The following is an 18,715-nucleotide window of genomic DNA, read 5'->3' on the forward strand; positions in this document are numbered from 1 at the left end:
ATATTTTACACATTTATATATCATAAAGTCAGCTACTCTCCCAATGCATAGGCATTCCATAAATTTACAATTCTTTGCTGTTACAGAAAAAATATTTTTACATGTTTTGTCCTTTTCTCTTCCTGATCATCCCATATTGTGGGATATTGCTTGGCTAAAGGATATACATAATTTAATAAAGTTTTTTTTTAATCTTTGTTTTATAAAAAAAATCTTGAAAGTTTCCTTTTATCATTTCTTGTTCAGGCTTTTCTCTCCATTCTTTTTTTCAGATTCCCCCCTCCCCCTCACCCTCCTGCTGTTGTTCTCTTTTCTTTTTTTTTTTTTTTTGCCAGGCAAAAAGGGATTAAGTGGCTTGCCCAAGGCCACACGGCTAGGTAATTATTAAGTGTCTGAGACCAAATTTGAACCCAGGAACTCCTGGCTCCAGGGCTGGTGCTTTATCCACTGCACAGCCTAGCTGCCCTGTTTCTTTTCTTTTTTAATTTTTCTTCTAGTACTTTTCATTTATAAAAGCATTTTTTTTTTTTAGATTTTTCAAGAAAATGGGGCTAAGTGGCTTACCCAAGGCCACATGGCTAGGTAATTATTAAGTGTCTGAGGTCAGATTTGAACACATGTACTCCTGACTCCAAGGCCAGTGCTTTATCCACTGTGCCACCTAGCAGCCCTAAAGTAAGTTTTTGTATGGAACTTTGCTTATAGATAATATGGAGTCTTTTCCTTCTTTCTGGGTTTGTGACTGTCATAATAGCTCCCTTATAGTATTATTATTTTTTATTTGTTCATTCTTCCCACTTCTTTCATGATCTTATTAGACTTGATGTTAGAACTGGGCTCTCTGCACTTCCAGAGGGAATGACTTAACTGAACTCATTCTCTTGGATCTTTCTTCTCCTTTCCTTGGTATTGAGTATTGTATTCTCATAGGATGTCTGGGATAGCTCAGCTGAGAGACCTACAAGCTTTCTGTGTTCACAGAGTGATATGACTCAAGTCAGAGTTTGATTGTTGACTTCCTTGATTTGAACTGTGTTTAGGTTTAATCAATACATTGCCTTAAGGTTTGCTGCTGGATAGAATTATAGTAGACTCTGCTGCTCTCACACTATCAACCAGTTAGAAAGTTCTACTGGTTCAAATTCTCTCATTTGAGATTCCTTTTCTAGTTTCTGTATCATGAGGAGGCTGGATTTGAGACTCTAGATTGCTCCACTCCTGTGGTTAGAGTCCTACCCTTGCTGCTTTGTTCTGAATTTCCTCCTTTGTTCAGTATTTAGCCTCACCCTTAAATGACATTCCAAGATTCAGATCTCTTTTAAATCTGCTTTGGATTGGCCACTGGCATTGTGCTAATTAACCACTTTCACAATTACCTCATTTGATCCTCTCAACAACCCCTAGGATTTTGGTGCTATTATGATCTCTATCTCCATTTTACAGTTGAAGAAACTGAGGCAAAGAAAAAAGTTAAGTGTATTCCCAGCAGTCACACAATTGACAAGTGTCGGATATTAAATTTGGTACTAGCCTTTTTCCAGGCCCAGTGCTTTTAATTGTGCTGCTTAGCTGCTAACTACTACTAGGCTGTGAATCAGAGAACTTCTAGATTGGCATCTATTCCTGTATCCTGCACAAGATCAATCACTCTGAGTCAATCTAGGTCCTTTTCTTTTTGGTGTATAACTTTTTCCTACTTTTGATTTCCTGCACTGAAATGTTCCTTGCTGCCATTCCAACCTAGACCATATTCCCAGTGTCCCAATTCTTATGTCTTCTTATAATGACTTTGACTGGAACAATGACTCAACTGTGATTTTTGCTCTTAGATTTATTAATCAATATTAGGTATAATGTATTTTCTGAACCTTTGTGAAGGAGCTGGAAAGAGCTCAGGTGCACTTCTTCTTGCTATTTTGCCTTCATTTGTTTTGTTTTTGTTTTTATTTTTTTGGAAGGCGGTGGGGTTAAGTGATTTGCCCAAGGTCACACAGCTAGGCAATTATTAAGTGTCTGAGTTCAGATTTGAACATCCAGACTTCAGGGCCAGTGCTCTATTTACTGCCCCACCTAGCTACCCTTATCTTTACCTTTTTTTTTTTTTTTTAGTTTTTGCAAGGCAAATGAGGTTAAGTGGCTTGCCCAAGCCCACACAGCTAGGTAATTACTGTCTGAGACTGGATTTGAACCCAGGTACTCCTGACTCGAAGATCCATGCTTATCCACTACACCACCTAGCCGCCCCTATCTTTATCTTTTTAAAGTATAGGAGTGCCCATATATGAAAACATCTCTAGTCAGTAAACTCCAGTGACTTCTTTATATTGTCTCTTGGGTCAAATATATAATTTTCTGCTTGACTTTAAAAACTTAAATAACCTGGACACTCTTTACCTTTCCATATATCTTAAATCTTAGTCTATTGTTTGTATTCTATATGTTCCAGTGACCCTTGCCTCCTTGCTCTTTCTTTTTCTGCTATATTTAAGATTCTTCAAATGTATTTCCTGATTCATATGGGCCAGGACTTAACCTCTGCTTCTATATATGGAACTAAAGAGATCTCTATATATTTTTTTCATTTAGGGACATAAATATTTGGGTTTTGTTTACTTTTTTCCATGAAAGATTTTATTTATTTTTGAGTTTTACAATTTTTCCCAATTTTATGCCCCCAACCCCCACAGAAGGCAATTTGTCAGTCTTTACATTGTTTCCATGTTATATACATTGATCCAAATTGAGTGTGATGGGAGAGAAATCATATCCTTAAGGAAGAAACATAAAGTATAAAAGATAGCAAGATCAGACAATAAGATATCAGCTTTTTTTTTTCTAAATTAAAGGAAATACTTCTTGGTCTTTGTTCAAACTCCAAAGTTCTTTATGTAGATACAGATGGCACTCTCCTTTGCATACAGCCCAAAATTGTCCCTGATTGTTGCACTGATAAAATGATTGAGTCCTTCAAGGTTGATCATCACCCTCTTGTTGCTGTTGGGGTGTACAGTGTTTTTCTGGTTCTGCTCATCTCACTCAGCATCAGTTCATGCAAATCCCTCCAGGTTTCCCTGAATTCCGTCCCTCCTGGTTTCTAATAGAACAACAGTGTTCCATGACATACATATACCACAGTTTGCTAAGCCATTCCCCAATTGAGGGACATTGAATTAATTTCCAATTTTTTGCCACCACAAACAGGACGGCTATGAATATTTTTGTACAAGTGCTATTTTTACCCTTTTTCATCATCTCTTCAGTGTATAGACCAGTAGTGGTATTGCTGGAGCAAAGGGTGTGCTCATTTTTGTTGCCCTTTAGGCATAGTTCAAAATTTCTCCAGAAAGGTTGGATGAGTTCACAGCTCCACCAACAGTGTAATAGTGTCCCAGATTTCCCACAACCCTTCCAACAATGATCATTATCCTTTCTGGTCATACTGGCCAGTCTTAGAGATGTGAGTTGGTACTTCAGAGAAGCTTTAATTTTCATTTCTGTAATAAATAATGATTTAGAGCAATTTTTCATATGGTTATGGATTGCTTGGATCTCCTCATCTGTAAATTGCCTTTGCATATCCTTTGATCATTTGTCAACTGGGGAATGGGTTTTTTTTTTAAATATGTCTCAGTTCTCTGTATATTTTAGAAATGAGTCCTTTGTCAGAAACATTAGTTGTAAAGATTGTTTCCTGGTTTACTACATTTCTTTTGATCTTGGTTACAGTGGTTTTTGTCTGTGCAAAAGCTTTTTTAATTTAATGTAATCGAAATCATCTAGTTTTTTAGTGGTTCTCCATCTTTTCCTTAGTCATAGACTGCTTCCCTTTCCATAGATCAGACAGGTAACCTAGTCCTTGATCTTCTTGGGTTTATCAAATGTTAGGCTACTATGTTTACCTAATCTGTTGTACTGAGACCTCCCTATTTAACTAGTACCAAATCTTTTTTTTTTTTTTTTTTTTTTTTTTTTTTTTTTTTTTTAGATTTTTCAAGGCAATGGGGTTAAGTGGCTTGCCAAAGGCCACACACCTAGGTAATTATTAAGTATCTGAGACTGGATTTGAACCCAGGTACTCCTGACTTCCAAGGCTAGTGCTTTATCCACTGTGCCACCTAGCTGCCCCTAGTACCAAATCATTTTAATGATTACTCTTTGAAGTACATTTCTGTTTATGTCTCCTTCATTTCTATTTTTTCCATTGTCCTACTTTAAGGTTCTTGACTTTTTGTATTGCAAGATTAATTTTTGAATTTTTTTCTAGATATGGCATTAAAATAAGTAAATCATTTTAGATAGTATTATCATTTTTATTATATTAGTTCAGCTTACTCATGGAACAGTGAATATTTTTCTAATATTTTAGTCTGTATTTTTGTGGAAACCATTTTTCTAGTTTTACTCATGTAGTTTCTGCATGTGTTTTAGTGGCTTTTAAATGGCACTAAAATATTTTGTATGTTTTCTACTTACTTTATTTTTCCTCCTATTACATGCTAAAACAAGTTTCAGCTTTCATTTCCAAATTCTTAGTATAATTTATTTTTTTAGTTCTTTCTGCTTATTTTGATTGGTAAATATGCTACCTATATCAGTATAAGAAATTGTTAGTTTTTGTAAAGACTTAGCTGTTCTAGTGGATTTTTACTTTGTCATTAAACTTAAACATTGTCTTGTACAAGTTTTTTCCCTTTTTATTTTTTAATTTTATTGTTTTGGTTTTTGAAAGGCAGTGGGGTTAAGTGACTTGCCCAAGGTTGTACATCAAGGCAATTAAGTGTCTGAAGCTGGATTTGAACTCAGGTCTTCCCGACTCCAGGGCCAGTACTCTAATCCACTGTGCCACCTAGCTGCCCCCCCCTTTATTTTTTAGAATAGATTTTTCAAGTTTAATTCATTCTTTTTAAAAAATTTTTTTTTAAAAAATTCATTTTCATATTATCTATTTGAATCAAATCTTTGAATAGTTTCAAGATTTTTCAGATGTTCTAAGATGGTGGGTATGTGTCATAAATACATCCACATTAGAAATGTTCTGTGTTAATGTATTCATAGATCATTTGTAGTACAGCTTCCAAAGAAGTTAAATGACTTTTGCAAAATCATGTAGATTGAGTTTGGATTTGAACTTGAAATGTTCAGCCTTCAAATCTATTTCTTTTGCTGGATTTCCCATTTATGCTAGTCAAAAATGTGCTAAAAATTACTCCTGAAAGCTTCTTTTAGCATACCGTATTATTTGTAGGTATTTGATGTTAAATATTAAATAATTGCTGCTTTACATATGCAGACATAAGATTGTCAAACTTCAAATGTTAATCGTTGCTGAATACTTAATTGTAAAGTATCATAATAGTCTCTGAGATAGATCTTATGTTATTATTTTACAGAAGCTTAATTTAATTAGGATTTTTTTTGTAAAAAAAGTTTTAAGTAAGTTTAATAATCTTTCAATTCTCTATTTTCCCACAAATTTAAATTTATCATTTTATATATACAAGTGACTTGTTTTCCCTTTTTCCTAGGCACTTGGGATTTCATCTGGAGAAAAGTTTGTAATTACAACAACAAATAGAAAAGAAATTACTGATGATAACTTCAGTAAGTAATGTTCATAAGTTGTTCATGCTTCTACACTTCACATTAAATAATGTAAATGCAAACAATTATGTATAACAGGGATAAATATAAAGTGGTTGAAGTATGTGAACATTGCCTTTGTCCCCAGATTTTACTTTTTTCCCCATTTTTTTTTTTGTTAACATAATTAGTTTTGACTACAAGGTTGTAAGACTAGCATTATATCACAATATTTTGTACATAGTAGGTAATTATGTTCTTTAAATGAATAATAGCATTTAAAGCTTAACTTTTAAAAACCTTTCATGGTAGTTGAAAAGTGTTAGAAAGTTAGTGTTTTTTTTTTTTAATTTAAAAAATTTCTTTAGAAAGTTTTCATAAGGTTTTTGTAAATGCTAGCAATGCATTTCAACTTTTGCTTCTTTTTAGATGAAAATGTTCAAGATGGGGTTACTCTGTACTTACTTCAGTCAGTCAATCAGTTACTGCTCTCTGCAACAAAGGAACGAATTGACTTCTTACCACATTATGACACATTGGTTAAAAGTGGCATGTATGAATATTATGCCAGTGAAGGACAGAATCCCTTACGTAAGTATTCCAGTTTACTTCTCACCTTTCTCTTTCATACATCTCACTCCTACCTGCTGCCATTTTTTCAGTTTTTCAAATTACCTTTCCATCTAATTTTATTTTTAAAAATTAAAGTAATCTACTGTATTATGATTTACACTTAAATGTCTTAAGAATTTTAACAGGAGACATATTATTTGTCTTCCTATATTTTGCCTAGTCCATTTCTATTTTTGTGTATATTTTCCTTCAACCTGTAACATTTGCCATTATGATTATTGTTTCATTGCTTTGAACTTCTCATATTCCTATTTCATAATTTTAATTTATAATGTTCATTATAGTGTTAATTTATTCATCTATGTATCAATTCGAAAACAGGTTTTATGTCCTTTGTGTACCCCTTTTAAAAAATTTAATTTGTTTTATTCTGAAATTAAACATCAAACAAAAATGAATCTTTACATTTATAATGGAGGAAAAAAAGAGACTTGCATGTGAAATAGCAAATTTCTCCTATTTGGGGCTTGCTTTTTTGGAGGGCTAGGCAGTGGGGTTAAGTTTCTTGCCCAGAGTCATACAGCTAAGTGATTATTAAATATCTGAGACCAGATTTGAACCTACGTCTTTTGTCTCCAGGGCTAGTGCTCTATCCACTGCACCACCTAGCTGCCCCTCAACATGCAATTTTTTAAATTATTTTTTTATTTTTGTACAAGTGATGGTTTTTTTTTAATACGTTACTATAATATTCTTGCTTAAGAGTAAACAATACCCTTCCCCCCAAAAAATATAGACCCTCATGTGAAATAAAGTAAAAAGAAAAAAGAAAATATGTGCTTCAGTCTGTGTTCTGACACCACGAGCTCTGTCTCCGCTGGATCACCTTCTTTATGATAAGTCTATCATAAAAGCTACTTCCATTTTTTTCCACTGTTGCTGTTACTGATCACAACTCCCTACATCCATACCTTCCCACTATCATATACTATATTTTCTCTTTCCTTTCACTCTGTCCCTGTTTTAAAGTGTGCTGTAGGGTAACTGAGTAGTGCAACAGAGTGATCACTGACCATGGAGTCAGGAGATCCTGAACCCACATAACACCCCTGAAACCCAGCAACCACCCGGCCCCATGGTCTCAATCCCAGCTCCTTGTAAGAAATTAAGTTATGTCTGACCACTTTCCCCCACAATTCACCCTCTCCTCCATTACCCACAGACCCCCCTTCTCCCTGTCCCCCTTCTCTCCTTTTTACTCTAGATGTCTATACCCCATAGAGTGTATATGCTGTTTCTTCCCCGAGCCACCTGATGAGAACAAAGGTTCCCTAATTCCCCCTCGCTTTCCTCCTTTCATATCATTGCAATAAAAAAACCTTTTATATGAAATATCTTAGCCTGTTCCACCTCTCCTTTCTCTTACTCCTATTATATTTCCCTTTTAGCCATTGACTCCATTTTTACAATATTATATTTTATATTATATTATATATACATTTATTATATAATATATTTTATTATATATAATATATTATATTTTCAAATTCACCTCTCCCCTGTGCTTCATCTATAAAGGCTCCTTCTACCTGCTTTATTAAATGAGAAGTTTCATATGAATATTATCAGTATCATTTTTCTATGCAGAAATACATGTACTTTATCATCATTAATCCCTCATATTTTACCCTTCTCTGCTCTCTGTTTCACCTGAGTCCTGTATTTGAAGATCAAACTCCCCCTGTTTCATTGAAAGTCCATCTTTTCCCCTGGAAGAGGATGTTCAGTTTTGCTGGATCGTTAATTCTTGGCTGCATTCCAAGCTCTTTTGCCTTCCAGAATATTATATTCCAAGTCCTATGATCCCTTAAAGTAGTTGCTGCTAAGTCCTGTGTGATTCTGACTGCAGCTCCACAATATTTGAATTGTGTTCTTCTGGCTGTTTGCAATATTTTCTCTTTGACTTGGGACTTCTGGAACTTGGCTATAATATTCCTGGGGGTTGTTTTTTTTTTAATCTCTTTCTGTGGGAGATAGGTGGATTCTCTTAATTTCTGTTTTGCCTTCTGCTTAGCAGTTTTCCTGTGAGAATTCTTTAAAAATGAGGTCAAGGCTCTTTTCCTGATCATGACTTTCAGGTAGCCCAGTAAGTTTTAAACTATCTCTCCTAGATCTGTTCTCTTGTTCAGTTGTTTTTCCAATGAGATATTTCACATTTTCTTCTAATTTTTCATTATTTTGGTGTTGGAATTATTGTGTCTGGACTTCTCATAAAATCATCAGCTTCCTTTCACTCCATTCTACATCAGAGGGATTTGTTTTCCTTGGAGAGCTTTATCTCCTTTTCCATCTGGCCAATGTACTTGTACTTCCTCATCTTCAGATTGAGTATTTTGATCCTTCTTGAGATCACAGACAATGTATTTTTCAATGGTGCTCCTCTTTTTTCTCTGCTTACTCATTTCTCCAGCCTTTGCCTTGTTTTGGGGTGCTTCCTGAGATTTTAAGTATTATTGGGACACCCCCCCCCCGCTCTGTTCTGTGAAAAACAAGTAATCTTCACAGAAAGTTATCCTTCTATGCTTACAAAAGGAAAGATAACTTTTAGCAAAATTAACAAATATATTAGAAAGCCTATCATTTGTAGTACTCTACAATTTTAATTCCACACTAAGATGCAAAGATTTGGGTTGAGCCCCATATTTCTTCTTTGGGGCTAAGGTAATCTTGTTAATTAATTTTTGCAGCATCTATTTTCCTTTTTTGGGGGGGCATTTCCATTTATATTATCACTGCATATTGTTTTCTTCCTTTCTTCATTTCCTTTCCATCAGTTTCTTATGTTTTGCTGTGTTTCTTTACACATTTATTCTTTCTTATGACACAGTAATATCCATTACATTTTTGTGTCATTCCTTAGTATATCCTATTCTTTGCTTCAACAAAAAAATATGCTGTTATAAATATTATGGCATGTGCTTAATTTCCATCTGCTTTCCAGAATAATTTCCACCAGCACTTCATTAATGTACCAGTCCTTCCACAATACCTCTAATATTGATTATTCCATTTTTTTGTGTCCTTTGGGTCATATATCTATTGAGAAATGACTTGAGCTTTGTCATTTTTTTTTTAGTTTCCTGTTTATTTTCGACCATTTTGGAGATAATTGATAATTGATAATGAAAACTTTTTCTCTCTCCCCCTTAGTCAAATACTTCCCCTTTGCTCATGTAAAGGCCTTTTAATTTCATGTAATCATATTTTGGTTTTGAGTTTTGGTTATGAATTCATCTCTTGTGATACCAAGGTATTTGATATGATTCTTTTGTAAATTTTTAATTGTATAATATATATAATAATCATGTTTCTTATATATTTTTAGATTTTTCTATTTTTTGGTTGTATATGTCCTTCTAAACTGAGGTATTCTTGTTTTATGGATGCCTTTGCAAGGCTGGTGGAGAGTGCCATTGTATAGTCTATGAGAAGTAATAGTGATGTAAAAAAAGCATTCATTAATCCTAATCTAAATTTTTTTCTTTTAAGTTTTTGCAAGGCAATGGGATTAAGTGGCTTGCCCAAGGCCACACAGCAAGGTAATCATTCAGTGTCTGAGGCCTGATTTGAAGTCAGGTACTCCTGACTCCAGGGTTGGTGCTCTTTCCACTGCACCACCTAGCCACCCCCAGTCTAACTTTTTAAAAATCATGTCTCTCATTTACAGATAATATAAATCTGGGAATGATAGCTAACAAGATTCAGCCTGCAGGTTAAAAGTAAACAAAACTGTCAAACCCTTAGACTCAAGGCATTTATCTATTTATTCATTCATTCACTCATTCATTCATTCATTTTTCATTTTTCATTTTTTTATTTTTGCAAGGCAAATGGGGTTAAGTGGCTTGCCCAAGGCCACACAGCTAGGTAATTATTAAGTGTCTGAGACCGTATTTGAACCCAGGTACTCCTGACTCCAAGGCCAGTGCTTTATCCACTATGCCACCTAGCCGCCCCTATTCATTTATTTTTGCTAGGCAATGGTGTTTAAGTGGCTTGCCCAAGGCCACACAACTAGGTAATTATTAAATGTCTGAGATAGCATTTGAACTCAGGTACTCCTGACTCCATGTTGCGTCCTCTGTGCCAAGTAGCTGCCCCTCAGGCATTTATTTTATTTGTGAAAAAGGGAAACCTTCCAGAACTTATATTTTAAAGAAGAGAAAAAAACTCAGCCTAACTTTAGAGTATCTAATATCACTTAGCTCAGATACACAAGGAAAGGGTTTTTTTTGTTTTTGTTTGTTTTGTTTCTTTTAGATTTTTGCAAGGCAAATGGGGTTAAAGTGGCTTTTCCAAGGTCACACAGTTAGGTAATTATTAAGTGTCTGAGGCCAGATTTGAACTCAGGTACTCCTGACTCCAGGACTGGTGCTCTAGCCACTGGGCAACCTATGTGTCCCCACAAGGAGATTTTTTCAATGAAAGCCAATACTGGTTTATTGGCCTAGAAATCCTAGTACTCTTGAGAGGTTGGAAGGCTTAATAGCATCATTTTATAGTTTAAAATTGACTCTATAGACACTGGGAAAGTTTAGGTCATATACAATAAGGTTCTAGAACAGACTGTATTTTAAATTTTGGATTTTTATGTAGTTTATTCAATCTTGATTGTCCTTTGGATCTCCTAATTTTGGTTGTTTGGAAAATGATGTTTCAGTCTCTCTAAAGAGACATTGGATGGGTATATTATCGGTATAATTAGACTGCTGCATTCCTAAACCAACATGAGGGGCTTACTTAGGAAAATCACTTAAAAGATACCCTAAAAAAAGGGCATGTGGGTGACAAATGTACAGTCCACGTGCTTCACTGTTATCCTCTGAATGTTAATAGCTCTTGAGAAAGACTCCCAAGGCATTGGTTCTCTGGATGATATATGCAATGACATGGAGAATGAGAAAACAGAGATGGTTTGTGATTTCTACTTGGAGAGAATTTGTGTTCCATTGATGTCACTGATAAGAGTAAAGAATTAGAACCTGAAGTATCAAATCTTGTTTAGCTTTAAATTTCAGATCAGTCCTTTAAAAAAGATTTTTATTTAAATCTTCAGTTTTTAATATCCCCTACATTTCTCAGTATCTTTCCTTTTTTCCCCTCTTCCTCTCAGAGTCGTATCAGCCGGGTTTAACATCATAAGAGGTGTTTTATTGTCATAAAGTCTGTCTTTGCGTATTATTTCCATTATTCCCATATCTCTTCTTTGGGGCCAAGTATGATTATTATATAATCACACCACATTAAGTTTCCTCTGTTATTGTTTTTCATTGTAAAAACAATTAAAATGTAAAAATTCTCTAATCTTTTTGTAGTTATTTTCTTAGTTTTTTTACTTTACATCAGTTATTTCCCTTGCTTTTCTGTATTTCTATTCATCACATCCTTTTAAAAAAATTTTATTTATTATTTAAGACAGTGGGGTTAAGTGGCTTGCCCAAGGTCATACAGCTAGGTAATAAGTGTCTGAGGCCAGATTTGAACTCAGGTACTCCTGACTCCAGGGCTGGTGCTCTGTCCACTGCACCACCTAGCTGCCCCTCATCATATCTTAACATTGTTAGTAATATTAGCTCAATCTGTTGGAAACTTTTCCTTTTTATGTGTCTAATTGTTTTAAAAGGTCTGTTGAATAGAGAAGAACTATCTTTTACCCTTTGGTTTTAACATTTTGAATCTATTAGTAATTTAGTTTACTAGTTTAGTAGCAATAATCTCAGGGTATGTGTGTGTACCAATTATAGGTTGGTGTCAGAAATCTAATTGATACATTCACTCGCCATATGGCTTCCCACCCCCCTGCTCATCCTAATAATGAGCAAGAACAGCTACTACCTTCTCCCAATAGAAGGGACAATAACACAGGCTCTCATTCAACCTATGCAAAGTTATTTAATCTTTTCCTTTTGTCTTAACTCTTTCCTTCCTGTAAACAAGTTGGCATTTTTTGAATTTCCACAAAGATTAGGCAACCCAGACAGCAATGAAAAACTGGCAATACCCTTTCTCACCTGTGTGAAGGCAAAACACTTAATTCTTTCCTACAATTTCCCCTTTTTTTCCCTTTATTTTGCTTTCCACATCTTCCTAATAATTCCTCCTTCAAATAATAATCTCTATTATTGACATGACTGCTGTCTTTTTCTATCAAGATCTTACTTCTTCATTAGCAGGCATAATATTTTCCATGTTTACCAACTTTCTGATGTCCCTGTTTATTTCTTTACTACTTGACTCTTGTCATCTATCTTTAGGAAGATACTTGTTTGATTCAATTTACTTGAAACTACTCCAATCAACTGATTTGTTGGTATGGCTTAGTCAGCTAGCAAGTTGAGGACCTAGCTGTCTAATTGGTAATTTTTCCACCACGGCTTAGAATCTAATCAATATAAATTGGGGTTCAATAAATCCAACTCCTATCCTATGTCCTGGTAGTAGGCCCCTAAGTCTAGATACCAACTCCCTGACCAACCCTTTGGACAAATGGGTGTTGGCAGTAGTCCCACAAATCCAGGAATTTCCCTTTAGTCCTGGTTGGTCTTCCAGGAATATAGTTTCCCCATTTCCAGCAAATGGATAATACTGTTCTTCCTTAATCTTAAGAGGCTCTCCATTACACTGGCAAGTTTTTATCCTTGATTTTGTACCATTGGACTAGCCCTAAGAATAGCTTATATATCTAGTCATGTTCCTTAAATTATTTTTCTTGCGAATGGCCATTTGAACACTTTCCTTGAAAATCCATACTAATTCATAATCAGTTTTAACAAATTCCCCAGTTTGTGCATCTTTATAAGGGATACAGGTACCATCATTACATCCCACAAAAGTCTCAGTTACCTATCTCTTTAATTTGAACAGTCCAGAATATATGTACCCTGCTTCTGGACATATCCAGACATTTGCTACTTCCCAGGAAAATATCCTGGCCAGATTGGTGTAAACAATAATTATCCTGAACTGAATCAGTCATGTGCCACTGGTGTTTCCCCTCCTTTGCATCTGAATCCTGTGCCACAGTGCATCTTTGACTGGGAATTGAGAATCTAGGCCAGACTTGGGGACTGGCACCCAAGGCCAATTTTCGCTACTGTGGACCACTGCAAGTCCAACAGTTAACCATATCACAAGATTGGGCAATGACTTAACGTTAGCTGGATTCTTTCCCTTCCATCATTTTTTTTAGGGGGTTTTTTTTTGCAAGGCAAATGGGATTAAGTGGCTTGCCCAAGGCCACACAGCTAGGTAATTATTAAGTGTCTGAGACTGGATTTGAACCCAGGTACTCCTGACTCCAGGGCCAGTGCTTTATCCACTATGCCACCTAGCTTCCCCGCCCCTCCATCATTAATACAGTAATACCCTGTTCTCTAAATCAGAGATAGGTCTCTCCCTAGAATAGGATATACAGATTCATGTAGGATATAATCATGCCACCCAATAATCTCCCTCCTTTTCTCTCAACAGAGAACACTTTACCCTGCCTCTCCTCCTCCTCCCCATAAGGAGTAGGGCATAAGTAGGGGTGTCATTTACAGAATCAAGGGGAAGTTACAGATGCAGATCCCCTGACTATATAATGTACTAATAGGCAAGAGATGGTGGAGATGAATTGGTGTTTCTTCTCCCCTGGAGACATTGTTGTCCTTCTGCATCTTCTGAATCTGTTTCAAAAAGTCCTCTCCATCCAGGTGATTAGATGAGACCTTGTCTTCTGGTAGTAAAGAAATTGCTTAACATTTTACTCAGATCTAAACACTTATTTTCATCACAAAACAATGGGATTCTGGAGCTTATTACAATTTACATTTTCCCTAATTGCCAAATACTTCTTTAACACAGTTAGTGTTATGAATTATCACATTGACTAAAGTTTGTAACATATACATTCAACAGTCATCTTAGGTTAAAGAGTACCCAGCATATGCTTTAAAAATAAAGTAATCTTAATCTTTGCTCTCTTAATAAAGATTCAAATATCCTTAACCAAAATGAATTTTTCCCAAAATATTCCAAGATATTCCATAAATTTTCATTTTCCTGATATACCTATCTAGCTCACATTCTTTTCCTTAAACCATGCCTTGAAATTGTAATTATCCTAAGAATTTCCCATTCTTCTTACCTAAATATCCCCTCTAAATAAAAATTAAGGAAACTTAGTTCCTATTTTAACACGTAGTTGATAGCAGGTGTCAGAGCCACAGCTAACCTATCTATGGTTATTAGATCCAATTCACCTAAAACTTCATTTTCTGGTTTGCTTAGTAACTATAAAAATCCAGGACATTAAAGGAAAATTCTTTTGTAGATAGAAGTATTGAATGTCAGTGTCCAGGCAGAGGTCATGTGGGTAGTCAGATGCCTCAATCTAGGTTTATTCTTTTAGGTTAGACATTATCCAAATGTCAGTTTGGTGAAATCAAGTCAAAAGGGTTCCAGCTCAACCATACTGAGAAGTTGCCCACTATGGCTGCACATCCCTGTCACCTGACATCTTTAGTCCATTGGCTTCCTCAGCTTCAAGGACATGACATTGACCTAGTTGTACTTTTTCCAGAACATCCTGGTATCTGACATAAAAATAGAAAATTGATTAAAAGTCCCATGATTTAAAATAGTTGTTTTACCTAATTAGAACTTCCAGTGAGTATAATTCACTAAATTCTGATTATAATCTTATTGGGGTCCCAAATAATGACTCCCCTACCTAAAGTTCTGAGTGTCCTTCCTAAAACCAGGAATTCTGAGTGGCCCTAAATGCTTCATTTCATACCTCTTACTAGAGACATTCATTCCTTTGTCTGAAATCATATCTGCTTTACTTCTATATAAAGATCTCATATCAGATTTTCCTTGGTTGAGAACCTTCCTTCTATATTTTACAAGAAATAAATACCTCTTTGTCCAGGATATCGCACAGAAAAATCTCAAATTATCTTGTGTTTATCTTTCTCATTACATGGTGCTTTTACTTCAAAGTAAACAATCACAGCTTTGGAATATACATATATACGTGTGTGTGTGTGTATGTGTGTATGTGTGTATTTATATATACATATATATGTATATATATGTGTGTATATATATGTATATATGTATATATATATCCCAAATATCCCCATTCAATATATATAGCCAGAAACTTCTATACACAAACTTGTTTAGCTACTTGCCATCCTGAATATACAAATTATTATTTTTTTGTTTTGGCATGGTGATTGGGCTTTAAGTGACTTGCTCAAGATCACATGGCTAGATAATCATTAAGTATCTGAAGCCAGATTTGGACTCAGGCCCTCCTGATTACCAGGTTGGTGCTCTATCTACTATGCCACCTAGCTGCCCCTTCTAATATACAAATTACCTTTTAGACTTCTTTAAAACTATTAGAACATCTTAGATGGCTTTAAATTTCCAACATTTGTTATTAATTTCAATGTAACAGAACAGCACAAATTACCAGATTGTACAAAGCAATCCTTCCATGATGATATTATTTATGAACCCTCAGATCTATTCCAGAAGGGGGGTCATACTTTTTGATATTTCCCTCATTGCCCTTCAAAGCAATTATGTTAATCCCAGGCTTCAACAGCATAGTATTTAATTAACTTAGATATATTCACAGGAGATGATACCCAAATGTAATCACTTTGCAGTTAACAAAAGAATATCACATAACTGACAAATACATCTTATTCATCAAAAAGTTACTTTACAGTGGGACGACATGATGTTTGGTTATCTATCAGAGCTCCCCCATATCAGCTGTCTGCAGTTACCAAGAAAGAGAAGTCCACACTGTTGACTTCTTTAAAATTGAACATACGTTGTTAATATACATTAACCTAAGATTCTTATTTAAACATCTCATTTCCCTTAGAAGAGGAGCAAAATGAACATCCCACTATCTTTACACTTTTGTCTTCCAGACCTCTTTACGCAGATCTTGTAAGGATCTAATATCTTATATATTATACATTTAAAACCCCAATGCAATTACAACTAAACTTCCCAACAATTTTAGTTTGATAAAAGCTTTAGAGTACCTTATACAGAACATCCAGCACTCACATTGCATAACTCCATCCATAATAAAAATACAATTGTTAGTATTAGGCTTAACATTAAAACGAATTAGAGCTTTTTCCCAACATTAAATCAGTAATCATCCCTGATAACATAGGTTTTTTCCTCTTTTTAGTTAACCCAGAACGACTTTTCTTTAACCCAAAGGTGTTACAATAAAGTTAAAAATAACCAAACCACTTAACTTCTTGCAATAATTAAAATGGTGTTAAAATAGTTCATAATCCCAAATTAATGTAAAGATCTATGTTATTTAATTCCTTCTATTCTGTACAAATTTTATCAGAATGTAACAACACTAATATACCTTTTTTCAAACCCTTAGGGTGATTCCCAAAACTAGGTCAGAAACCTTAAAAACAGTGAGAGTCGTTGCACTTCAGCCATGTGGCTAGAGCAGAGGAATTCATTAAATGATTTCCTTTCAATAAACCTGTCTCCCGTCCCCGAATTTATATTTTCTTTCTTTCCTAATCACATATCCCACCTCTGATGGGGTCTCTTTCCAAATCTCCTGGTTTCTTCCCCCCCCATGGAAGAGGCACTCCTCCAGCTAGACTCAGGTTTAGAGTTAAAGTAGAAATCATCCCTCCTGTAACTTCTCCCATCCTCGTCATCGTTTCCCTTCAAATTCTCTTTCTTCCTTTTGAAAAGAGGTTCTATAATTGTTTTCTTATTTTCTAGCATTTGCCCTTGCAGAATTGATTGACAACTCACTCTCTGCAACTTCACGTAATACTGGAATTCGAAGTATTCATATCAAATTGGTAGGTTCATTATCTAGACTAAAATGTATCTGTTTGAGATTTAATTTTGCATGTATTCATAATTTTCTTTTTGAAAATACTATTTCTTCATAGCTTTTCGATGAATCACAAGGAAAACCTGCAGTTGCTGTGATTGATAATGGAAGAGGAATGACCTCTAAGCAGCTTAACAACTGGGCTGTATATAGGTTGTCAAAGTTTACAAGAAAAGGTGACTTTGAAAGGTTAGCCTTATTCACTACTTTTGTGGGAAATTGTGTTTTCGAAGGTAAAACATTGAAGTCACAAATTTAGATATATATAAAGTAAATTGTGGAAAAATCTCTTAATGTTGTATAGAGGGTCTAAATACCTGATGTAGTTTTGTTTGATATGGAAATCTTTCTTAATAGAATTTCAGTTTTGTGGTAATAAAATTTCAAAATTTGACATTTCAAAAGTTATGTTAATACGTGCTATTCCATTGGCTTCTGGTATCATGGGATTACAGATTTAGAACTTTCAAGCTATTTTGAGCATCATTTCATCTGAGCCCCTTATTATACAGTTGAGGAAACTGAGGTTAAATGACTTATGTCACATAATTCATTTCAAAACCGAGATTTTGACTCTGACCTCCCAGGTTTGAATCCTATTGCTCTTTCTACTGTACCATAATCTATTTTGAGGGGTGAAAAAATGTTGAGATGGAAGGCTAATTCATAATTCTAGAATGGTGGTTGTCTTCTCAGTACATTTTTGACCTGATTCCTTCCTAGATCATGACATGAAGTCAAGTTAAGAATCATTGGAATCACTACATCCTTGTACTTCTTTAATGCCTCAGCTTCACTCTAAAGTGAAGTATAAACTCTTGAGAAAAAAGGCATTGAATTAAACATTTGGAGACATTTTAATGATGCTCTTACTGTTTTAGAGGTCAGATTGGTTTACAATTCTATCAGTATTGTTGTGTGTATCCTGATGCTTTCAAAGAACTTGATTTGAATTTGTTTCCTCCCCTATGCTGCTGACCAAGGTTTTGTAGTTTTGTTCAGTAGTTCCAGTTCACTCCATTATGGCCAACAGCTCAATCAGGAAGAGGATACAAGAAAAAATCAGAGGGGGAAAATGAGCCCATTTCAAATAGAGGATGGAACAATTTCTACTTTTATTTAATTGAAATTTTATTTCATTTTTTCCAATTACATATTATGATAGTTTTTCAAGATTCATTCATTTGCAGATTTATGAGTTACACATTTTGCTACCACCCTCCTTTCTCTCCTCCCTCCTTGTAGCAGCACACAGTTGTATATCCACATTTTGTGTTCAATATATATAGCTAGGTGGCACAATGGACAGAATTCTGACCTTGGAGTCAGGAGAATGCAAGTTTGGACAGTTTTTCATTTAGAATTTTTATTTAATGGGCAATGGGTTTAAGTGACTGAGTCTAGATTTGAACTCAGGTCCTCCTGACTCCAGGGCTGGTTCTCTATCTGCTGCATCATCTAGCTGTGCCAGGACGCAAGTTTGAATCCAGCTCCATACACTTGACACTTACTGTATGACCTTAGTCAAGTCACTAAACTCTGCCTCTCATCCAGGAACATCTGCAGTTGTCCTGATTCATATCTGACCACTGCACTCAGATGGTT

The 18,715-nt window shown here is 35.0% G+C and overlaps 1 protein-coding gene across 1 annotated transcript in view; it reads left to right on the forward strand.

The window, feature by feature from the left end:
* Nucleotides 1-18,715, forward strand: part of SMCHD1 (structural maintenance of chromosomes flexible hinge domain containing 1) — a 155,326-nt gene that overhangs the window by 21,860 nt on the left and 114,751 nt on the right. The window contains exons 2-5 of the mRNA XM_074200685.1: nt 5,526-5,601; nt 6,010-6,171; nt 16,993-17,075; nt 17,169-17,299. Of these exons, the coding sequence (XP_074056786.1) occupies nt 5,526-5,601; nt 6,010-6,171; nt 16,993-17,075; nt 17,169-17,299 (452 nt within the window). The remainder of the gene's footprint in view (nt 1-5,525; nt 5,602-6,009; nt 6,172-16,992; nt 17,076-17,168; nt 17,300-18,715) is intronic.

The sequence above is a fragment of the Macrotis lagotis genome, chromosome X (assembly GCF_037893015.1).
Source record: "Macrotis lagotis isolate mMagLag1 chromosome X, bilby.v1.9.chrom.fasta, whole genome shotgun sequence".
Taxonomy (NCBI): Eukaryota; Metazoa; Chordata; class Mammalia; order Peramelemorphia; family Peramelidae; genus Macrotis; species Macrotis lagotis.